Raw genomic sequence first — 25,005 nt, forward strand, 5'->3', positions numbered from 1 at the left:
CATCAAACTGATAGCTTAGTGATGTGCCCATGTTCACACCTTCGTTATCCCATCGGTGGGGAACAAGAAGGGAACGGGCTACACACAATTGTCCAAACATCAGCCATTCTTTAGCCTTCCACACCTTTCTGGCCCCTCAGGGCCAATCATGTCTAAAGACCCTAGAGGCCTGTGTGCTCCCAACAGTTACAGTACTAATCACAACTGAGTTTGACTTTCTGTAGTGACCTGTGAGTTTAAACATGCAGGGAAATTGGCAATAATAATGTTGCAATGAGAAATAATATGGCACATATTGTTCAGATTCATTTTGTCTGCTGTTAGAAAAAAAAGTAATTTGGGGTATTTTCCCTGTGTGTATCAAGGCTAGAAGTATATCCACTTTTGAATAAAAGAAAGTGCATGATATGAATTGCATGTATCACATTGTTTTAAGTGCATATACTTATGTGGTCACAATCTCTAAGTTAAACTTAACATGACTTATATTCTTGGTGTAGGCGGTTTTGTTTAGGGTGAGATTTATGAACTAAAATCTTCTCTCAGACCAAAACAGAATTCCCCCCACATGAGGTGGTGACATAGCTATTGTCATTGTCTGGTGTGAACAACTCCAATCCAGTCTTTCTTATTCCAGTCCCAACCCTTTTCAACAGTGCCTTTACACAAACACTGTAAACCCCCCTTCAAGCCCATTCAGATTCAGGATTTTCTTTGAAGTGCTGAATGGATTAAGCATCTAACTAAACAAGCAGTGGAGACTGTTTTGAAGCTGTAATTAGGGAGTTCTGCCTTTCTTCTATTAGCTATTATGGAAAGATCAAGAGTGGCTTTAATAGCCATCTATTATGTCCAATACTTGTTTGAATTTGTTGTCACTGTATGAGGTTGAAGGACTGTGATTAATGATGTCCCTGAAATATACATATACTTGATCCCTTCTATCTTTGAAAACATTCCAGCTTTACTTTTACATTAAAAACTGATTTGAACTCAATAAATGGAAGTTTCTTCCAATGCAAGAGTCTTTTCCAGGTATTCCTTTTTTTTCCAGTAGGGCGAGGGCTATTTTTAGCACACGGCACACCAGTGCATGGGGTGTTAGTCGCTCAAGTGGCACTCATGAATAACTGGTCTGTAGGAAAATGCCCTGCAGACCAGAGATGTGATGAGATGTCTTTGTGCTGGTCAACAGCTGATTACTGAGGTTCCCATACAAAGAGTAACGCTTGTGGTCTTTTCCATACAAAGAACCGTGTTAACAGCTTTTCAACAACCTCTCTGACTACAATGGCTTTCTAAATAGCTTTCCGATGTAAATAACCCCCAGCAGACTAAACAGGCTATGATGCAGAGTGCACATGGAAACAGTAGGTCATGGATAACTAACTCAGTGCAAGTCATACCTTTCTATATAAAAAAACAAAACTTTTATTGGGACATATTTTAACATTATGGCATCAACAATATCTCATGAGGAGTGAACACCCTGTGAGGGAAAAAGTCTTATTCTTCTTCTTGTAGCAGTCCGCCATTCTCTCAGTTCAGATATATCCAATGATATCGTTGCATATGATCGGCTGTCGACTGCCAGACTTCATGAGGGCACTAAACTGGTAGTAGTCTGTTCCGACTTGGTGTAGTCCTGTGTGCGACTGGTGAAAGAACGGCTTCTGTACCTGCATGCCCACTGGACAGGACAGTCTTTTGGTGCTCTTGTCCATGGCTTTACCACGGCCCTCCGTCACCTTTGACATCCCAGCCAGTCTCCGCCGCATGTTACCCATGAAGTCCTTAGCCAGCCTGCGGCCCACTTTTGGCCTGACCTCGGGGGTCTCGGGGCACTCAGGCAGATCCATCCAGTTCTTGATGAGGTCCGCAAAGCTGTTGTCTCCGAGCACCAGGGGCTGGCGGTTGCGTCCTCGCGTCAGCAGGGACGTGGTCCAGTCCTCCGGCTCGCAGGCCTCAAAAGACGTCCACCTCTCCAGGCACGCGTCTGACGTGGACTTTGGCCGAATGCGGTTGGTGCGCACGCATGCGGAAGAGGAGACGCGCACGTTCCGTGTCCGGCGCAACACCACGCCCTCGTCCTTCCAGGATGCCTCAGAGTAGCCTGAGTCAAACTCCAGGCTCTTCTCGCTGCTGGGGGAGCCCTGGGCCAGCCTTCCTCCTCCTCCACCATCGCCGCCCTCCTCCTCCTCTTCCTCCAGCGGACTAGCCAGGCAGCAGGCCGAGTCGTAGGTGCTGGCGTCGCTTGAGTCGGAGATGCGCAGGCGACTCAGGCGCTCCCGGTGTAGCGCCCTCTTTTGACAGATGCGGGAGGATGCCAGGGGACGGCAGCCGGCAGCTGGTTCGCATGGGTCCCTGATCTGCTTCAGATCCTGCAGTGAGCGCATCATGTAGCGCATCTGGTCCCGGAAGCAGTCCCCAGAGTTCTGCAGACACAACTAGACAAGGAGAGAGGGGGAAAGGAGATTAGGTCTTAGGCTCACAAATGAAGGTCCACTCTCATGACTGTTTCAACACTATTACTAATTCATTCCAAACTGTGAATGTAGCCACAGTGTAACAGCATATGTGGCTTGACTGACAAATTTCCATCAGCACTGTAAGTTTCCCTGACATCAACAGGCTCCCACATAAAGCAGCTATAACTTTAGATCCACTCCTAAGTTTGTAGTTCTTCATTATCACTGTTGGTATAAACAGTCGGATATTCAGCCCAAATCTCTCCATTCCACTGTCCTCTCTATGATCCAGATGTGGCTCTGTACTGTTGTATTTAATGTGTGGGAAAAGCTTGAGCGCCTGTCTCGAGGGAGATGCACTGACTATATCACGGCAGTGGATTCATCAGTATGAATTGTGGGAACAGGATACAGAGAGGAACAGCCTCTCCACCGCTTCAACAAGCAAAGAGGAAGCATAAAAACAGTGATCAACCTCGCATAGGACGACACTTCCCTCGCCCCACCTAAGCAGAGGATGTTATGGTCATCTGCAATCCTCGCTGGGGATATGACATCACCCGTTCACCATTGTGGGTCAAAGCTAAATCATAACTATGCAGGGAAATGACTAGCCCCATTGCTAACCCATTCTTCACTACTAACTTGCTATGGTTCCTCAGAAAGTGAATGATGGAAGGGTCATCTTGCTGAACAGATGGAACGGCAGTTATCCACTCTAAACTCAGATGAAATTACTACAGCATCTGGTTTGTTCAACTTCACAGCCTTATTGGAAAATGAACACCCTATCTAGTTTCCCACTTAAGTTACAAAGGGGACTCTGTCTCAGAAAGAAAGCATTTCTTTTCACATTTTCCCTCCAAGTGCTAACCACCAGAAAAGTCCAAGACCTTTCCAGTATCAACATTGGTACCTCGGTCTGTTGGATGGCAGAGATAAAATGTCCATCCATCCTTGTATAACCTTCAAAAATACAGACTAAATGGCTTTCTTGCCAGGACTTGAGAAGTACAGATGCAACAACAGCATCTTTACACAGGCTTCACAGATCCATCAGCAGGCCAAAGTCACAGTGAGGGACCCGGTGATGATGGGCTGGTGTTTTTACAGCTGTGGGAACCTGACCATTTGGCTCAGAATGAGAACGTAAAAGCGTGATAAACTGAGATATGTACTCTCTCTTTACACATTAAAAGTCCCTTATGAAAGGGTGAGGAAATGTTTAAGGCAGAACGTCTGACACATAACTGACTCAAGCTCAGGCCTCCTGATTAATCCTTAACACGGACTGACGTTTTTGGGTGTAATTCCCTAATTACTCAACACAATTTGGCGGTTGGTAATAACATACAAATGTTACAAAACGTGCTGTTTTATAAAGCAATGTTACATGTAAAACGACTAGTAGACTGCAAGAGACGACGCACACCCATTACAAGCTGAATTGTCAAAGCCAAGAGTTTGACATAACAAAAATTACAAGAGACCAGCGTGCGATTTTGATTGAGGGAAATCAAAGTTAGCAGCTCGTTCTTTCCTAAATTTTATAGTCAACTCAACCACTGGATATACCTTTTAGCTACAATTCGTACTATATATCTTAAATTACTTTCACAGCCAACACGAAAAACCATTAGGTCACCAAATGTAGCCTACGGAACTCTAGCTTAAGTCATCTGCGTTTTGAGGTCTACTAGAGTGCTGTTCAAAGCTCACAAAATTATAAACGCAAACTGTACGAATGCAAGGAATTTCTTACAACGCTCTGTTCTGCACAACTACCCAGTTGAATTTCCTGCCAATTATTTGGATGTCTTCTATGGCAAACTGCTACTAAGAATGCGTGGATTTTGGAATAGCACAATCATTTAACAGCAAAACAATTTTGCATTCATGTACATCAAGTAAATATTACTCACCATAGTTCTCCCTCTGATGATATATCAAACACGAAACATCCAATGAAGTTCAATAAAATCAAGGTTTCCTAAAAAAAAATAAAAAAAAGATTAGATAATGTTTTTTTTGCTCCATATGTTTCCCATGTGCAACAATACAATTTCACACAACTACAGTTTACATATCAAGTTAATGATACGTACTCATGCAAACGCCTCAGAAGACTTTTATATGTACTCCAAGTTCAGTTATCCCAAGGCTTCACGCATGCACAAGCTCGTATGTGACTACACGTTAGAAGGACTCTGTGTCAGTGCGCTAGGGATTGCCTCTTGGTCCAACTTTGAGTACGCCGTTCTTTTCCTGTCAATAAAAATACAACCAATCACAGGCGAGCATCACACGATCGGCAAATCAGCGAAGAGGCGAAATGTGACCCTCAATTTCTCTATTTAGGCTACTTTAGTGATTTATTTTTTTGCGTATTAGCAGTATTAGCACTGAATTATTTGAGCATTTAGTTTACAGTAAAAAATATGAAATAGGACCCACATCTTTCATGCGTATCTCATGTTCACTTGGATTAAACTATTTTGTTGAGATTATGATGTCAGGCAGAATTTTCAACGGTGTTTGCACATCAGCTCAAAATACGTTCAACGAATTGTGTTTAATACATTGTGATCATACAGCTTTTGCACGTCAACGAGGAATATACTTTCTGAGCGCTGCAAGTTCTACATTTAATTCGCACAGTTAGCTATGTCTAAGATTCATTAATTAACTTAGTTATACCTATTTTTGTTTTGGGATTTTGTGTAAACTATGTCTGTTTTGCTGCTACCACACTGCAATGCCCCTATGGGGATCAATGAAGTAATATATATATATTACAGCGACCATGTTTTTTTATAGATCCAATATGTACGATAATTTTTTTTAAAATCAATGAATAGGCCTGTGTACATTAAACCATTACCGGTTTATCCGAAATATATAAAAAAAAAACACTCAACCATGCAATATTGCCTCTACAGTGTTGATCAAAGTAAGGCATGTGTGTGTTAGCGGCTGCCTCACCAAATAGATTCACACAACTCAATGCGAGTGCGTATGATACGATTTGCGTGAGAATCGTGAAAATAGGCAGAGGCTTTTACTGCCATCTTGCGATCAAATTAAGTAACTTCCAGCTATGCAAACATTGATCATTAGTCAACTCCTCGCTCTTCCCCCTCCAACTGTGAACGACCCACTATCCACTCACTTAACACCTTTACGCGCCGCGTTAAGTGCAGTGATTGGAGACTCCATTGTAATGGCATTACCTCCGGCCATTGTAGACATTCCTGGTGGTGGCTTCACAAAAGTAATGCACGAGGCATGACGGCACATGTCGTGGAAGGGGTGCGGTGCGTGTTATTTTCTTTGAGCTGAATGCAGTCTTGAGGAGTGAAGGATCATTGGGACATCATCTGAAAGCGCAAATCACCAGGAGTTCATTTATAATTTCTGCTTAATTTACATAGGACTGTTTAGCATAACGTCACTTTGAGCTGAAAGAAATCGAGTATGTACAGTTCACCAGTTTTATTATCTTATTAGCATTAGCTAATTGTAAATTATAAGCACCCATAATGTGTAGTGTGATTTAAAGAAATTAACTGATTACAGCATGCCACCCAAGGCTGCATCATTTAAAAAAAAAAAAAAAATGACATTTCGACTAAACTGCGTCGAGAGTCTTTGCTGGATCCATAACCATTCGCTAGGTCTCCACTAGATGGCATTAGACGCATGGCTTGAGAAAAGAGATTCGTCGATTATTCCTAGTGGAGCTTATGGACACATCAAATAAACTTGTATTTCGTTTTTTTTTTTTAATAGCGGCGATAATTTCAAAATTGGTCCAAGTGTGGAGACATCAAAATGAGGAAACAGGTCCACATTTGTATCTACTGTGATGCTCACATTACAACATGCAATTATTTTCAAATGTATGCCTCTAATGTAAATGAGTACCAGACCCATTCACTGAAATGTAAAGGGACAAAAACATGTCCTTAATGGCAGTAAGGTGTGTGTGTGTGTGTGTGTGTGTGTGTGTGTGTGTGTGTGTGTGTGTGTGTCGGTGCTTGTGTGTGTCTTCACATTAAGCTACTATTCGTGTCCTGGCACAATCTAACACTAACAGTTAAGTGAGAAGAAAGGGTTTGCAATTTGGTCTATTCTGGTCTAGTACATGACACTCAGCTCTAGCATTAACACTGAAATATCCTTGATAGAGATATTGTTTATTTAAAGAAATGATTATGGTTTATTCATATAAATGATTATGGTGTGGTTATGGCCAGATGGTATCAACCACCAAGTCTTATTTTATCACAGAGGTCACACATTTATATGGCTCACAGCTGAGATGTAATGGCAAATCCGACATCTGTTTTCTGCCTAAAACATTTGCTTGCATAATGTTTCTGTGATGCTTATTAAAAGGGACACACAGATGGCCATTTAGCCTGAATCTGAAAACATGGCACTTAATTCTCATGCACGAGCTTGCCATCGAGTGGCTCAGTACAGACTCTGCTCACAGCACAGTTCATCGATAGGCCAACAAATGAGACTGTTGTTAGTTATGTTTTAGAAAAAAACACATTTCCACATTATACAGATGAAATAATGGTGGTCTGTTCTGGTGAGTTCCTCTTAATACATATTGAACTGATCTCAGGTCATAGCGGACACATAAAGTGACATGACCCTGATATGGCCCAACCTGTTCGATAAGGGCTTAATCAGTTCAGAGTCAGTGGAAATGAGTTGTGCCACGTTACAGGGGCTGACCTCCAGATAGTGCCAGTATGTTCCCCAGGTCACCAGAGGTGCAGCCTGGGGCTGGTGTTGGGCATGTGCCCTGGTCATCCAGCAGCTGAGACGGGCACATCCATCAGGTCAGATGAGCAGCAGCAGCTGGCAGTGCTTGAGTGAGGGGACTTAAGTCAGAGGTTTGAGATGGCGCTGAGAGTGAGTGTGTGTGTTTGTGTGTGTGTGTGTGTGTGTGTGTGTGTGTGTGTGTGTATGTGAGTGTATGAGAGAGAGAGAGAGAGAGAGAGAGAGAGAGAGAAAAGAGAGAGAGAGAGAGAGAGAGATGTGGTCTGTGTGAAGTAATGGCATAATGAGATGCTCATCCTTGCAGCTGCAGTTAGCCGAAGACCTCGCACAAACTCACAGACAGAACAAAGAACAAAGGCTGCAGTGTGTAAGGCATGCTGGCTACTCTAATTTAGAATGAAAATTTAAATGCCTGACTTACCACCAAACATGGATTGCATTGCAAAGATTTGCAGGAGGGCAGTATGATAACATCACAAGCAAGACGACGCTTAAATACAGCAAACTTATCTTAGCCTTTTCCTGACACACAAAAAAGGTTTCTTCTGGTCATCCATGTTTACTGCCATAGTACATGACAGCATCTCAACACAGGACACAACTAATCATGGTTTTCTAAGGACTCAATCTTTATTTGCATTGTCTCATTGTGCATCTGTAAGAACTTCTTGAAACTCAAAATGAAATGAAAACATTTTAAGCTAAGCATTGCATCATTTTTCTTTTGCTTATCAACACAACCCCCCCTTTATTTATCTTTTCCTCAAAAAGACTGGTCCTAATTTACATTATAGACAACTTGAACCTCTACAGACAGGTGTCAACATAATCAAGGCACAGACACAGCAAAAATAAGTGTGGAATGCAACAATAAAGAAAATGAGAAAATTTGACATGTTAGGTACATATATTTTAAATATTGGTCAAAATGTACAGTGCATGTGAATATTTTTTTGTTGTTTGTTAGCTCTGTTTTCTACAAATCACACAAAACATTGGATAGGATTGAGATACTGGTGAGCTGAAAGAAGATCTATGGTTAACATGCAGTAGAATTTACACTTTCAGCCAAGAGTGTGGAATTAAATGTAAACATTTCTTAAAAAAAGCATTTTCATGTACTTTTCAATCAGTCTTTTTCCATGTTTGTTTTAACATTACAAAAGAAGCACTATACACAATTAAGCTAGATAAAATGTCCACATCAGTTAAAGAAAACGAACGCTGAAATACAAAAGGTCCTTTTTTCAATTTTTAGATTTTTTTTTTGCGATAAAAAGAAATACTGTATTTAAAAAATTGTTGAAAGACAAATACATTTGTATCCATCTCCTCAAAATTAAATATCGGATGCACATAAGACAACAAATCAAGTGGGAGAAAACAATGAAAGAAAGCTCCAGTGAAAAAGGATCTGGTCATTAAGTAATTGATGAAATTCCATCTCAGTAGTTCATTGTGAATTCCTGATGATATGGGGATTCTTCTGTGCTGAAAACTCTGCTTTTCAGAGACCGCCTGTTCAACAGTATGACAAAGGTTGAGGCAAGGTTTAAATCCTAAGGCAGAGTGGCTGTTGCAAATATTTCAGGCAGGGTTTTGTAGCCTACATGTTATGCAAGCCATTATCGTTGGCTGATCAAGGAGACTAAAAACAACCTGCACCTGTATTTAGCAAAATAAACCATTTTCTGGACCTACAGAATGTGGTGTGTGTCCTGACTGGGTGGACAAGTGTGAGCGTGCGAGTGGTCAATGTGTATAAGTGGGTGGATGAGTGAGTGAGTGAGTGACTATCCATGTGTACATTGATCTTAGAACAATCCACAGTCTTTAAGGTTGTTTTTGATGATGACATCAGTGACAGCGTCAAAGACAAACTGGACGTTCTTGGTATCGGTGGCGCAGGTGAAGTGTGTGTAGATCTCCTTGGTGTCCTTCTTCTTGTTCAGGTCCTCAAACTTGGTCTGGATATAGCTGGCCGCTTCGTCATACTTGTTTGCTCCTGAGGATGAAAAAACAAAGGACTTAGCCAGAGGTGATACGGGCAAGACAGACAACCTTAAACTACTACAAAACAGCTAAAAAAATGCTATCCCTTACAGTACCCTAGAAACGAAGCAACACATTCAAATGTAAAGCTATACATTTGCCATGAAGCCACAGGGGACTGGCTTTCTTCTCTTAGGAGCAGGACAGAGTTGAACGGAAGTAAACGCAAAATTAATATTTGGGGAGCATACTCTACTCAGTAAGGGGACCCAGGCCGATTTATGTACCTTCACACTGCACTAAAGATGTCTGTTAGTGGTTCAATGGAGGAAAATCTAAATGTATACTAACTCTTCAGAGAAAACAGGGCCTACTATATTGCAACCAGATTATTGGTAAAAACTACAGAACTACAAACTTTGTAAAATACAAACAAGATCTATGTCTTTACTCTGGCCCAGCCCTGTAAAGTCTACCGGTTTATCAAAGGGCTACTATCTAGCTGCGCACCTGTGTACTCAGGGAAGCAGATGGACAGTGCACTGTGAGTGATCTTCTCCTCGAAGAGGTCCTTCTTGTTGAGGAAGAGGATGATGGAGGTCTCGGTGAACCACTTGTTGTTGCAGATGGAGTCAAATAGCTTCATGCTTTCGTGCATGCGGTTCTAACGTGATCCAAACACAAGGAAAGGGATTTTGAGGTTAGATCAGTTAGCCGTCATATACATCTTCTGACCACTTGGTGGCAATAGTGGTCAACTATACATCATGCACTAATTGCCTACAGGGATTTTTCCTCTACTTGAGTGAGCAAAGAAAACTTTTGGGGTATACAATATGCTCCCAGTAAGCCCATGGTTAAAATACACCAAGATGAAAATGGGTGGGCATCAGGGATGGGTTTGTGGTCTCCTCACCATCTCCTCATCCTCAGCCAGCACAAGGTCATAGGCGCTCAGGGCCACGCAGAAGATGATAGCGGTGACGCCCTCAAAGCAATGGATCCACTTCTTCCTCTCGGAACGCTGTCCTCCAACATCAAACATCCTGGGAGGGACAGGAACAGACAGACAGGGAGGAGGGAGGATAGTTACAAATAAGGGATTCTTAGGTGTTGGAACAGACATTTGCATCTTTAAGGAATAGGCACCCAATGAATCATACAACTATTGGCTGATGGTGTCCTGCCTGAGTGAGGCTGCTGGAGAAAAAAAAAAAAAAAAAAAAAAAAACAGAACCTAGACTGGTCCTCAAACACACACCGAGAGTGCATGGAACCGTTTCATAAAACAATTGGGTAAAAGATTTTTTTCTGTAAATCTTTCTGTCTCTCTCTTTCTCTTTCCATGTCTCTCTCACACACACACACACACACAGTCTCTCCATTAAACTTCTGTGATATTCTCCTGGCATTTCCAAACAGTTCAGTTGCCATGGTGACCACAAACAGGACAATGTGTCATTTTTACCCACCCAACGATGGCTGCCATGTTTATTTCATAAAGCCTAGGACTGACAGACAGTGGACAAAAAAATCTGTGTGTATTATTTTAATCTAATATTACAAGTTCAAGACGATGACAAAAAACTTTACTGACTAAAAAGAAGTTGCTCAAAATATCACATGTTTCACCTGGAGTGGCCTGTAGAATATGAATGTGCTCTCACTCACACACGCACGCACACAATTTCATGGCTATTAGGGCTAAGAAACAGTCTTGCATGTGCTGCTCACTTGAAATGCAGGTCTTTGAAGGTGAAGTGGGTCTCGACAATCCCAGTGGTCTTTACTCTGGTTCTGAGCACATCCTGCTGGGTTGGAATGTAGTCGGCCTTGGCTATCCTCTCAAGGTCATTCAGGTAGCTGTGGTAACAGAATATGTCTATTTCAATAAACAGGACAAACACCCAAAAATGTGAAATACTTGGACTAGTTTCAGGCTACCTCTGATTCAATGTTTGTACTTGTGTCAGTGTAAAGTCACTTGCAAACCACAACATGCGTCATTGGTCTTATTGGTCTATACACAGCAAGGACGGCATTTGGTACAATGTAAAATAATTTAGGATTTCTCTAGTTTGTTAGGAAATTTTACATGCAAAAAAGAGTATCAGACCAATCAAATGCGGGTTCCACTAAGGTCATACAGTAGAACAACAAGCGAAAAAGCCAGCAAAATGGGTGAGCAGCCTCCCTAGGTGGGGAGCCAGGGGACCCAAGAGAGGATACCCCTGAACTCCACCGCAGTTATCCTGAAATATTGTCTGAACCCGTCATGGTACAGCTTCTCAACTCTTTCTGAAGATTATGAATCTCTGATTTCCCTTCCAACAGTGGACATGCCCAAAACCGTCTTTTTATAGAGAGCATGTCAATAATCATCATGTCTCCATCAGTCACTCAGAAAACTGCTAACACTGGAATTTCTGTGTGGCTTGTGGAGTATTTGGCAGTTTGTGTGAAATAACAGAATTCACCACTCTTATTATTTAATTAATTAAGACAAAGCATGTATGAAAATGAAAAATGTATGTGTTAATCCATCCATGACTAAGCAAAGACTTTATGCTATGTGCATATCATATCTCCAAAGTTGGGCCACCCTGATACTAACCTAAACATGACTAACCTGTAGCATCAGGCAAGAGACAGCTCACCTCACTCACTCCGCTCACCAACATTGGTACGCTCTTTAAAATCAGCCTATGTCTGTGGCAACACCTGCCTTTTCTTCCCTCCTCCACGCCAGAGAAGACATTTTAATACAGGACCATAAAATAAGACGCCCTACAGACAATATCAGCTATATTGCTCCAGTCTCTGAAGAGATTTGAAAATCCATCCTTCTCTAGGTGCAGCTAATGAATAGGATGTATTTGATATTCTCTAACAGGACTGAACTCTCATTGGTAGCCGCACACCATTTACAGTGGGAAAAACAAATTAATAAACGTTTATTTGGTTTTGGTGGTGCAGCAGGAACATTATCTCCACAAACTAAAGGAAGAACCACCCTAGTTACATATATGGAGAAACTATAGATTCATTACTATTTAAACCACACAATATCACCACTTGTAGACAGTCAGAAATGGGATATGGGGATAATGATGAATATTGTTATTTTTAACAACACATATAACTCTAGCTGTGGGCTATGCATGTGACGTAATGATGGTCTGCAAATGGCACAACAATCAAAGTGAGGAGTTAAGAAGAATTACTATTTGAATGTATGCACTCATAGGATCCTACAGTAGTGCCAAACCTTTGTGGGACAGGTTAAACAGCATATTCATTCGTGGGTGTGCCGTTGAATTCATGTCTTTTGAGCCAATCATATCAACAGGAATTCTGACATGTGCTGTGATGACAGGCCACTTTTCATTTGTTTGGTTCAAGTCCAACGGACTTCAGTGCAAATAATTAAATATCTTGTGTTGAATTTCTAAAAGCTCAGCATAATTTAAACCACCAAAGTGTTCCCATTGTCGTAGATTTCACATTATTTAACACATTGGCCTTTGGTCCTTATTATTTATGTAGAATATAATGGAAAGGTAAATTAAGTAGCCTATGGAAAAGAACACACTATATATGCGCTTATCAATCAATAAACCATGCACCAAGTTTTCTTGCAAAATAACGGACTAGTTTAATGGCAAGACAGTCCCAGCCACATTCCAACAGATGAATGAGAGAAAAGTACTGATCCCCAGTTAGAAACTCACAATAATTGGGTCTTTTCAGGAAACAGCAAAGGTCACCATGAAACACAGATAATATTTCATATCCAGTGCAAAAAGAGTAATCTCAAATGGTGAATTTTTATTTTTTTAACTTTTTGCACTTGCAATGGGAAAACAAAGTGTTGATAAGTGGTCTAAATCCATTTGTACTAAATTGGACTTTTCGGTCTCACTTTTTGTTGCATAATGAGGCCCTAAAGAATGATGGAAGGCCACTGGATTGTTTGATTCACCGTCTGTGTGGTGTTAAGCGTAGTTGCATAGCCTACGTAACCATTTGGTCACATTTGTTGAATTTAATGATTGGTCAATTGAGTAATCAAGGGGTCAATGTCATGCTATATCAGACTGTGTATAGATTAGATTAGATGCGCCTGCCAGAAGCTAAAAACCACAACGCAGGTTACAGTTCAAGGAAGGAAAAGGCAAACTGCTTTCCTCAAAACTATTTTTGACTGCCCTCACAAGGTACCTAAATATGCATGCATGTTATGAAATTACCAAATGAATCTGCAGAGAGTTCCCTAGTAATCAAATTAGCTTTATGCAATGCTCTTCTCTGTTTGGCAATGTGCATCTATCAAATTAGGGCCAAGTGAGTCATAAAAGATATAAAACCACTGTGCTTTTTCTAGAATAAAAGTGTCTTGTGGTGTGAACTGTGTCATGTCAGAGTCTTGGTGGGAGAGTGACAAAGGGCCAAGCCAAAGAGTCACACACACACACCCTCCTGTTTCCCCATCCCTTGGGTTTGCCATGACATGCTAAATCCATCTGTCCATTCTGCATCTATTTAGTTTGATTTACTACACCAGTTACACTTTATATGATCTGAACAAAGTCGCTTTATAATATCAATGGTGTGTGTGTGTGTGTGTGTGTGTGTGTGTGTGTGTGTGTGTGTGTGTGTGTGTGTGTGTGTGTGTGTGTGTGTGTGTATGCACGTTTAGAGAAGGAAAACGTCTGAATAACTGGAGTCAATGAGCCAGGTTCACCTAATAAGGCAATTAGAGATTCTCCAGCAAGAAAAGGGGAGGACAAGCTCTCTCCATGCCCACCAAACAGAGAATCCCAGCCGGAACAGCCTCCCTTGAAGAGAATGGGTTTGTTGTTCCCCAAATCAGTTTGAGGGACTCGATCCCTTATTCCCAGAGTGAGAAGGAACACAGACGGTTGCAGAGGTTTTTGTATGTGCGGAGGTGCAGGGTACAGTACGGCTGATAGAACGGTCATTCATTACATTTAGAGTGGCTTCATGTCATATTCGCCATTTCTTCTGGTTCCAAGCTGACTCAATCCAGGAGAAGCCACATTTGCAGAGTGAAAAAGCTCCAATTGACAAGACTCAGCAGAGTGGAGAGAGCCATCCATCTGTTCATCAGAGACTTGGAGGGGTGGTGAGAAATGAGAGAGACAGAGGGAGAGAGGTAGAGAGAGAGAGAGAGGTAGAGAGAGAGAGAGGGAGAGAGAGGGAGGCTGGGAAGGAGAGACGGAGACAGATCGAATTTCAAACCGGGGAAATGATGTAGGGAAATGCCAGCCAGGCTGAATGGTGAAAGATAGGAAAAATGAGAAGAGGTGGAGTGGGAGAAATCCATCTGCAAAAGCACTGGGGAGATGAATCTAACACTGTGGCCCACTGCAGACAAGCTGCTTAATAGAAACATCTGTTGCCGAGCAGACATGCATTTATCATCAAACCTGCAAGAGATACTTGATCATTGAGTCAAAACTTAATGAATATAGACGCAACAATACAACTGAAATGGCAACGCCAGCGGCAAGCAATGCCTGCGCTTTAAATGGCTTGTCAATTCAAATTTGGGATTTTCAGTTTTGCCCTCATTCTGGGGAATTGTGAGCTACATGCAGAGGCTCTTTGTCCTGCCCCGCTGTGATGCAAAACCTGCACACTGGAGGGAAATAAAGATTTACATTCAGAGTATCTGCTGCAGCACAAAGGTGTGAGCAGAGAAAAAGAGAGAAAGAGAACGAGAGAGAATACCTCGATGCAGGTGTGAATTTCTTTTTATTTCTAAACAGGGACTGCACACAGTTACCGACACCCCAAGGATTCGAGACAAAAGCTTTAAAGCTTTAGTGTGTCTGCTGGTCAGAGTACGGAGAAGAATAATGTGCCTCATAAATATATCAGCTTTTATTCAGTGTAGTTGTAGTAATAGCTGTAGCCCATTGCAGCGGGCTGAAAGTTTCACTAACGACTCATTTTAGATAATAATCCCTTTAGATGTTGTGTACAGTGATCACATTAAAGGCCCTACATAATACTAAATAATAAGCAAGAACAGTATAAACGTGTGTTTTTAAATTAGATATAACAATATTGAACACTATTGTATGTCTTCGTGGACTTTTGCAGTTTAATAAGTAATCATATTATTTGAAGAGTTGAATTGTATCATCTCCCCGAATGCATATCTAAGGCAGTTGCTGATGCAGGGATCATTTAGCCGCAAACATAGAGAACTACCAGAGTCCCTTGCAAAAATAGTGGCTAATGACTTGTGTCATGAACATGTGCATATTCCGCCATATGCTGTGATTTGCATTGGGTAGCGTGAGCACACGAGCCGAGGTCCATGTGAGACTATCAGATGGGTCGGTGTCCTGTCTGCTTAGACCAAACCTGCATGCCAATGTTCTTCCAGGACAATTAGGACTTCGGTTGTGTGACTTCTCTCCGATGGAGTGACTCATTTTTCATCAGCGCCGGATCCGAGCGTGAAGGGCGCAGCGAAGGACACCTGTCTGAATGGGGATACAGACACTCACTTAACTCCCCCGCCTGAACGCCACTGTCCTCATAAACCTCAGGGAACTTCACCTCACTAGCCGATCCAAATTGCATAAATAACTTTTTTCCTGCCGCCGGGGTAACTGAAGCCATATCAATCCCCGAGCTCTCTGAGGCAGCATCCAAAGGACAAAATGACGGTCGTGACCAGAACAGGTACCCTGAGAGAGGCGACAGATGGGAGCTGCCCGTGCCGCTGTGCGCTTAGTGTGCAGTTGAAGCTCCACACACAGTTAGCACGGAGAGACCTGTCTGAACCAAAATCTCTCTTTTTAGAAACTAATCCGCTTTGCTAAATCACCATGACACAACCTTACGTTCTCATTTGACGGTTTAGGATTATTGTGGAGAAGTCAGCAAACAAGTCAGAGGGCTGGCGTCATCATAAATTCAGGGCAGGTAGAGCAGTTGCAGATAGTCAACCGTGTGAGCAGATTAACATAAAACTCATTAGGTTTCTCTCACCGTCTTTCCTTCACATTTATTATTTTATAAACATTTTGCTGCTTAAAAAAAATTATTTGTTGGAATGCTGGGAGCCTGTACTCATTCACCAGAAAGCTCTCATAATGTTATAGTTATAGTTATTAGTATTTAGCATTTAAGATGCAGCATTTAAAAGGACCTAACCTCAGGTTTAGTAGATGTGGTGTCAGTTTTAAAAGCTAGTGTCTTGAGTATAATAAAACCTCTTTTTTCTGCCTATACCTATAATTTGAGTTGAAAACAGCATGGTCTCCTCACATCTCATCATTTCTATAGGACTCTGGGTTGAATTGGTTAGATTGTGCCGTGTACGTACTATGCAGCAGAGTCGTTGAGCTGGTACTCTCGGGCGCGGGTGAAGCAGTTCTGCACGCCGCCATCGGCCCACAGCCTCCGCATGACGTTGCCAAGGTCCTCGGGCAGGATGCCCTGCTCCTCAGCGGCCGCCGACAGGGCAAAGAGCTGCCGGGCATCGTCCTGCAGAGAGAGGGGGCATCACAAGTCAGTGTGGTTCGACACTCTAGTACTGAGTCATTTACATAATGATGATGGACTCTACCTGACAAGTATGCTAAACTTGGACACTAATGGCTTTTATTTATTGGGTCACATTTTGTTCGTTTTGCCTTTCTGTAAATTTTGTCTGGCGCTAACAGACGACTGTGTGGTGATGACTCATGATGTGTGTGTCGTAGAAGAACAAGATCATTGCAGGCATTCTGTCCTCAGAGAGAGGGGACGCTTTAATGTTTTTGGCTGTGTGAAGACTTGCATCTTCAGGACACCATCGACTGCCTTTTGATTCCACAGCTCTCTGAAGTTAGTGATGCCTGGGGCGATTTAAGGCTTACTAAGCCTCAGCACACCGGAGCCATGGCGGACATTTGCTCAGCACATGCCTTAAGAGCGATATGATGCCAAGCTCTATCTTAAAACTTCCTCGGTCTGCTTCACCATCATGTTCCATTAACACCTCCGTGCTAAAGGTGCTACAGCGCCCTTGTGGATTTGGGTGTCTGATAACAGCTCTTAAATCCCTTAAGTGAGCGGCGCGGCTAGAGATTGGTATTTGGAGCAGATGAGGCGTTTAACAACCTCTGGTATATGCTTGAGGAGGGCGGTCATGCCCCAATGCCTTTAGCCAGAGGATTTGCCTACACAGCGCCCGCACATACCACATACACAAAGCACATTAGGGGGAAGGATTCACAAATACTGTTTTAATGCATATCAATAAGGTTGCATGGTGTGTGTGTGTGTGGGGAGGGATTGGTCTGCATGACTTAATATTTAAATGTATAAATATTTCATCGTGGCTGCACAGAGAACTGGAATGAATTGGATTATGATATGGAATGTCTTTATTATTGGATTGACGCTCAATTTCTCACCCTGTTGCTCCAAGTAACAAGATAAGGACCACAAGGCACATAGAATATTTAAAAATGTGAAGATGCATTATAAGAACACAGTGTGAAATTACTTCTCTCCCGAGTGATTGTCTGTTTACACTGTATGTCACGCCACAGCTTCAGGACAGTGTGTGTGTGTGTGTGTGTGTGTGTGTGTGTGTGTGTGTGTGTGTGTGTGTGTGCGCGCGCATGTGAACAGACTCACTGAAGGACAAACTGGAGGTCAAGTGTGTGATGGTGACCATGACAGATATGGCACATTTTAATCTGGTCAGACAAGACCCAGGCACTACTCAGGTAGGAGATGCATTTCAAAATGACTTCCAACACTTACATTGACATCTTTAGAAATACACACAGGAACTGTTTTTGGAAGGGGTGCAAAACTGGGCAACATATTAGCTTTGATCTGCTAGGCTGCTTACTGCGTCTCCACCAAACAAAATGGCCAGACCTGTCTTTTAGCATGTAGAAACAGGCATCCACAGCAAACTCCTCTTCCAGATAATCCCAGTTAAGAAATTAGATGTTTCAACCATCTGGGTTGGCTGTTAAGCACAGCTGTTGAATGAGGGGGTCTAACTATTGTGTGGAATACATTTAAAACTACAGATTAGGCCACCCATTAAAGTTTACATTTGGATTCCTTTGATGGTTCTTTGTAGTCCTCTTACAAGGGCACATTTCCACTGTTAATAACGCTCATCAAACCCAGAGAACCTTTTGTGCCTCAATGGCTATACTTTGAGTCGGAACAATTCAGCTTGCCGCAAGTACCCTTGTCTGCCATAAGTGACTCATCAAGAGAAGAGAGGAAGGAACCATGCTATGGATCACACTTACTGCTCTGCTAGCCTCCCCGTAGTCAATCTTAAGGTTGCCCATGGCTTTGATGATGGCCATGATGGACTGGATGGTGTTGCTGTACACGACAGCTCTGTACTGCTTACACTCGTCTTCTGAATAGCCATCCTCATGGATAATTCTGAATGAGGTGCAAGCGAAAGAGAGAGGGAGGGAGGGGGAGAGAGAGAGAGAGGGGCAGGGGGGAAGATAAGAGAGGAATTTGTTGAAAAAGAGGCAGCACATTTCTGTAAACAAGATTAAGCTGACGATGCACCTTTCTGATGAGTCATCATGTTGAATCCAGGACATCAAATGTAGCACAGAGTCATAATTTACATCAATTTAAAATGAATCATGCATGCTGACAAATATAAACGGAAATTGGAGGGAGTCATTGTTTGGGTTCCGCCTGTTTATAAGGAGAGGAGAGGAGAGGAGCTACTGGAAATCAGGCCCAACCCAGTAGATACTCCTGCTAGTAGCTTCACGCTCAATGTGGATTTTTGATGCAGACCAAGGCCTCCCTGGGGGAACCATACCCTGACAGGAAATGCACCATGCATTGCATCCCAATTCCATATCATAGAGCAGCTATTTGGTTGGTTGCGTTACCGCCAATGAGGTTGCACACAGGTAAACTGTGTGAAATTACTCCATCAAAAGAAGTATAAAGGCATGTGTGACGGCATCCCTGTATGTATGTATGTATGTATGTATGTATGTATGTATGTATGTATGTATGTATGTATGTATGTATGTATGTATGTATGTATGTATGTATGTATGTATGTATGTATGTATGTATGTATGTATGTATGTATGTATGTATGTATGTATACAGTGCCCTCCACAAATATTGGCACCCCTACTGAATATGAGCTAAACAGGCTATAAAAACATATGTCTTTGCTGTTAATCCTCTTGGTTTTTCACTAAAAAAATATTTCACAAAAATCTTACCTTTTCATTGAAGTAAAATTATTAAAAACATTGACATTAAATAAATATTTTTCCCCAAAACATGTGTGCATTTATTGGCACCCCTAAATGTAATGTTTTTTGCAGCCTCCATTTGCCAAGATAATAGCTCTGAGTCTTCTCCTATAATGCGTGATGAGGTTAGTGAACACATGGCACGGGATCTAAGACCATTCCTACATGCAGTAACTCTTCAGATCCTTCAGAATCTGAGGTCAACGTTTGTAGACTTGGCTACAGCTCATCCCACAGATTTTCTATGGGGTTTAGGTCAGGGGACTGTGATGGCCTTGTCAAAACCTTTATTCTGTGGTTGGTGAACCATTTTTGTGTTGATTTTGAGGTGTGCCTAGGATCATTGTCCTGCTGGAAGGTCCAACCACAGCCCATTTTAAGGCTTACTGGAGGGGGCTGTTAGGTTTTCATTTAATATCTGCTGGTATTTGATGGAGTCCATGATACCATGTATCTTAACAAGATGTCCAGGGCCTTTGGAAGAAAAACAGCCCCACAACATCAAAGATCCGCCACCATACTTCACATTGGGTATGGGGTGCTTTTCTATATGGCTATCTTTCTGTCTATGCCAAACCCACCTTTGATGTTTGTTGCCAAAAAGCTTTATTTTGGTCTCATCTGACCATATAACTCGGTCCCATTGAAAGTCTGACTTACATTTGGCAAACTGTAGGCGCTTTATTTGTTGTTGATTGACAGCAGAGGATTTCTTCTGGCAACCCTCCAAAACAACTTGTGGTGATGTAGGTGGCGTCTGATGGTAGTTTTGGAGACTTTCTGACCCCAAGACTCAACTAACCTCTACAATTCTCCAGCTGTGATCCTTGGAGATTATTTTGCCAGTAGAACCATCCCCCTCACGGTGCGTGGGGTCAATGTACAGACACGTCCTCTTCCAGGCTGATTCTTAACATCTCCTGTCGCTTTAAACTTCTTAATTATTTCCATGATAGTGGAAATGGGTATTTTCAACTGTTTAGAGATTTTTTTATGTCCATTTCTTGATTTGTGCAGCTCAACAGCTTTTCGTCGCACACCGTCATTGTGTTATTTGGGTCTTTCTCATAGTGATGAATGACTAATGGAATTTGACCTGTGTCACCTCATATTTGTACGCCAGTGGAACTGGAAGTCATGGTTCCTCCATGAGTTCCTTATCAAACAGGTGAACTTAAAAATGTAAAATATGACTGGAAATATACTTCAGTTAAATTTTAATTAAAGATTTTTCTAGGGGTGCCAATAATTGTGGCACACATGTTTTGGGGAAAAATATGAATTAATGTCAACAGGTTCTTTTTGAGTGAAAAACCGAGAGGATTAACAGCAAAGACATATTTTTTTTATAGCCTGTTTAGCTCATATTCACCAGCGGTGCCAATATTTGTGGAGGGCACTGTATATGTATGTATGTACGTATGTACGTATGTAGGTTTGTACGTATGTGAGTTGGGATGTTAGGGTGTATCAACTTATGTCACAGTAAAGTGGCAGTGTTTACTCATTAGTGAAAGTATCTGTATGAAGAAATTCTAGGGTCTCTGTTAGCTACACTTATTAGATATACATGTGTGCATGTGTGAGTGAGGGTTATTTTAATGCAAGAATGACACCACTTGTTGTTTGTATTACACTGCATTGCTGTTGTACAGCATGTGTGCTTGTGCGCGCACATGTTCATGATTTATGTTCTTAACCCGGCCTTGAGAAGTCGTTCGGCTCCCTTCCAATAAAAAAATGCCCGTGTCACATGGTTCCCTCCCTGTGGTGTGAGAATAATGAAGATATTCACAACCTCCAGCCCCATCTCCACCACTCGTCCCCCAAAAAAACAGCTGCCCCATATCCTACAGTGGACTGGATTCCCGGATCCCAGCAGCACGAGAGGACAAGCTCAAGCTCGCAGTGTGTGAGCATGTGTGTGTGTGCGCGTGCATGCATGTGTGTGTGAGTGTGTGTGTGTGTGCACTGAAGGAGAGTAAATGCATGCGGATGCTGATTCCTCTGGGTCCCTTCCTTGCATCTGCCAAGGAGAGCTCCACACAAAGCTAGCAAACAAGTCTCATCCCTCTGTCCCTCCCTCTATCCGTCTCCCTCTCTCCTTCCTGCCCTTCTTCCATCCCTCTTACACACTCCTCTCCTCCCCTATTCTCTTGTGACCATCTGCAACCCACATCCTTGTCAATACTGTCAGTGAAGTGACAGAGCACCACAGGGGTATATTTCTGGAGGTCTACGCTGAGCCTTAAAAGGCTCATAAGAATAAAGACCAAAGAGGGTAGATTGAAGCTTGAGGGGCCTGCCAAAGAACCACATGAATGAGAAAACAGGGCAGGTGTCTTTGAGAGCACCAGTGCACTTGAGGATAGCTGGAGGGACTCACTTCATCTGCTTGACGATGGTGCTCTTCCCCGACTCCCCGGCACCTGAGGAGAGAGGAGACAGACATGGTTAGTGAGACAGAGAGACAGACAGACAGACAGACAGAGAGACAGACAGAGACAGACAGAGCTACAGGGCACACCTCAGGCAGGCCAATTCTCCCTGGCCTGCAGATAAGATCAACAGAAGAAAAAACATTCAGCTCTGGCTGTTTCAACCCAATTTGATTTGGATTTCTGTCTGAATCACCATCACACTGTCTGGATGGAGAAACACTACCTTTCCATTGGGGGTGGGTGGGGTGTTAGGTGGATGGATGTTTACCCATTCATGATTTTGTACATGGTCGTCATGCTCTTCTTTCGTCTCTTGTGTTTACTGAGGGTCACTTGAGCCTCCAAAAGTTTGTTTACAAGCCTGGGCAGGCAACACTAGTGTGAGTACACATGACGGGCATTCAGAGGTCGTGTGTGTGTGTATGTGAGAGACGGGGGTCACTGGTCATCCCCTGTGACAAGTTAGAAGGACAGGGTGGTGAAGGGGGAAAACAAAGGCTGAACTCCAGCCAAGTCCCCTCTGCATCCTTGTTGATATTCCGCTGCCTCATCCTAAGCTTCCATTGCTGTTACTCAGACAAGATGCCATGTCTTCCACTCAACACTGCCACCTATTTTCCAGAGATGCCCATCCACCATTGTAGTGCTAGCAGTTTAGTTACTATGTCTGTAAAACTCCATGCAACTGTATTTACTGTACGTCTTCCACACACTCTCATATGGGCACAGATGTCAGCCCAAAAACAAACCTCTGACTTTTACTTTGAAGTAGTTACTCTGGGCTGAGCCTCGCTGCGTTATGCTGCGTTTGCATTGTATCGAGTTGTGCTATGTCGAGCTGTGTTGCGCCGAACTCGGCTGCGCCAAACTGCGTTGAGCTGTGCTGCATCAAGCTGTGTACAGCTGTATGGAGCTGTGCTGTGCTGTGGTCCCAGCCTATGCTTCTACTGACCTCCCCTCCTGACTGTCTGCATGAGTTCACTGTGGCAGTGACAGCCAAGAGGAGACAAGTCACAATCCCTGCCCTGTCAACCCCACTCAGTGGCCATTACTCTTACTCATCTAAGTCATGCCCTTAAGGGCAGAGAGAGAGACAGAATGAAAGAAAAAAGAAAGATGGGAGGGAACTGCGGACAAAAGAAGCACGAACAGCACAGAAACTGGCCTTTTGTCCATCCCTATTTGTCCACTTTGGTGCCTCCCCTCACTTTGCAATCTGCTAATCACAATAATAAAACAGCAATTTACCCACAATCATCTGCAAAAGTAGCGCACTCCACAAGCCAGTCTTAAACTGGCGTCCACCGCGCTCACGAAACGGGAGTCTTGCCTCCGTTAAACGTCCGTCTAGGAAATTGCCATCATCCATCAGCCAGCCAACGCAGAGTTGCTCTGTGCCCTCAGATGTAAACAAGAGCTTGCTCAGAGAGGAAAGTGAGCATGATTTAGCAGCCATTCCCTTTTCTGAGTGTGTGGCAGAGGACGATAGTGTTGAGCAGAGCATAGGGTTTTGATCGATGTGATTCAATAAAGTTTAGGAGTCACAACAACACGAGCAGTACATTACTGATGATGCATGAATCTTTCAGATGGTGTGAATTTATGGTAGCCACTATGCAGCAGTCACACCCGCCCCGGTAATGATGCATTACTAGTGCCCCGGGGCTAAATGCACCATATTTACCCATTGCTGTCCCATAGATCACATGGCAAGATGTAAAGCGTTTGATGTCTGAAGTTGAGAAAATACCACTGGCCTGGCTGAAACTACAGACATATTGGGTTTTTGCTCAAAACAATTCTGATACGCAATAAGGCAGCGAGGTTTATGAAGATTTTCAATCAGATTTCCACCGAGCCTTTGGCTCGACAATAAGGAATTTCATCCAACCTTGGTTTGTTTCTATGGTCTTTTACTGTCATTTTGATCAATCTCTTCTTGGTCTTGGGTCTCTTGTTTACCTCTTATTTGCCAGTGTTGTATACGATCAGAGTTATTGATTTCTTATTGTTGTATAGTGCTGCCAAGCAAATAAGACTCTGAGGAGACAGGTGCTGTGTTAACATAGTAGCGTTTGGTCTCTACTGGAGGTAGCGTCTCTTCACGTAATGACCTACACTGTCTCAAAACGCCCACATCAGCTGTCACTCGCATTTCAGCTCAGCTGCATTACCCCTAATTTCCTTGTCTGTAATCCTCTCCCTCTCCGTGTGTGTGTGTGTGTGTGTGTGTGTGTGTGTGTGTGTGTGTGTGTGTGTGAAAACATACAAATGTTGGAACTAAACTCCAAATTAAAGCCAGGCTGCTTTGACAGCTGCAGGGCCCATCTCCAACCTTTGACAGTCACCACATTTATCGATTTGAAAGACGCTTTTATCGAAACTAACTCGCAAATACAGAGCCAATAATTTAGTTGTAAGACAATGATAAAATAGTGCCACATAACATCAATAAAAACTGTTTGGTAATGAGTGTAAACCAGTTGCCTGGTTACATGGCAATGACACATGTGGACCTCACGGAGCAATGAAATAACACCAGTTAATCAAAACCAGCTTGTGTTGTCCTTAACCCACCGCTGTTTCAGTAACACATAGGGACAGAACACTGCACTAGCTCCCAAGCCATGGATCCATGCTTATATGCGTGTCTGGCCCTGCATATATAGGAGCCAAATGCAATCCTTATGCACTCCTAGCTATCGCAGAGTCAGCCTCCATTACAATGCTCCTGGGTCCAGCTGAGGGAACACAGGAAGAAGACAAACATCATTGTTTATGCTTCCCTTACAGCTCCCCGCCACTGTTGTATGCCACAGAGGAAAACTTCTATCTGCAGCAGAAAATGAATGCATCTGTGATTTATTCAGCCAAGGACACAGGCTTTCAAATATGCAGCAGCGTTTCTGTCTGTCTGGGAAGTTGGAGGGCGAACAAATAATTTATCTGTGATTTGACAGATCATTTGCATGAGCAATTCAAATATTGGGGGGATGTTGTTTGAAC

General features: G+C 42.8%; 2 protein-coding genes across 3 annotated transcripts in view; both read right to left on the reverse strand.

Annotated features, from left to right (window-relative positions):
* Positions 1–1,441: 1,441 nt before the first annotated feature.
* inka1b (inka box actin regulator 1b) lies at positions 1,442–4,688 on the reverse strand. The gene is made up of 3 exons (XM_080845904.1): positions 4,574–4,688; positions 4,391–4,458; positions 1,442–2,447 (listed from the first exon to the last, which is right to left on the reverse strand). Exons 2-3 carry the CDS (start codon positions 4,391–4,393, stop codon positions 1,545–1,547), a joined length of 906 nt encoding a protein of 301 aa, XP_080702030.1. The 5' UTR covers positions 4,394–4,458; positions 4,574–4,688; the 3' UTR covers positions 1,442–1,544.
* Positions 4,689–8,089: 3,401 nt separating this feature from the next.
* Positions 8,090–25,005, reverse strand: part of gnai2b (guanine nucleotide binding protein (G protein), alpha inhibiting activity polypeptide 2b) — a 41,372-nt gene continuing 24,456 nt past the window's right edge. For both annotated transcript variants that reach the window (XM_080845542.1, XM_080845541.1), the window contains 7 exons: positions 21,945–21,987; positions 18,563–18,704; positions 16,624–16,784; positions 10,992–11,120; positions 10,174–10,303; positions 9,768–9,921; positions 8,090–9,270 (listed from right to left, as the gene is read on the reverse strand). In XM_080845542.1, coding sequence (XP_080701668.1) covers positions 9,080–9,270; positions 9,768–9,921; positions 10,174–10,303; positions 10,992–11,120; positions 16,624–16,784; positions 18,563–18,704; positions 21,945–21,987 — 950 coding nt within the window. In that variant the 3' untranslated portion in view covers positions 8,090–9,079. The remainder of the gene's footprint in view (positions 9,271–9,767; positions 9,922–10,173; positions 10,304–10,991; positions 11,121–16,623; positions 16,785–18,562; positions 18,705–21,944; positions 21,988–25,005) is intronic.

Source organism: Sprattus sprattus (genome assembly GCF_963457725.1).
Source record: "Sprattus sprattus genome assembly, chromosome: 10".
NCBI lineage: Eukaryota > Metazoa > Chordata > Actinopteri > Clupeiformes > Clupeidae > Sprattus > Sprattus sprattus.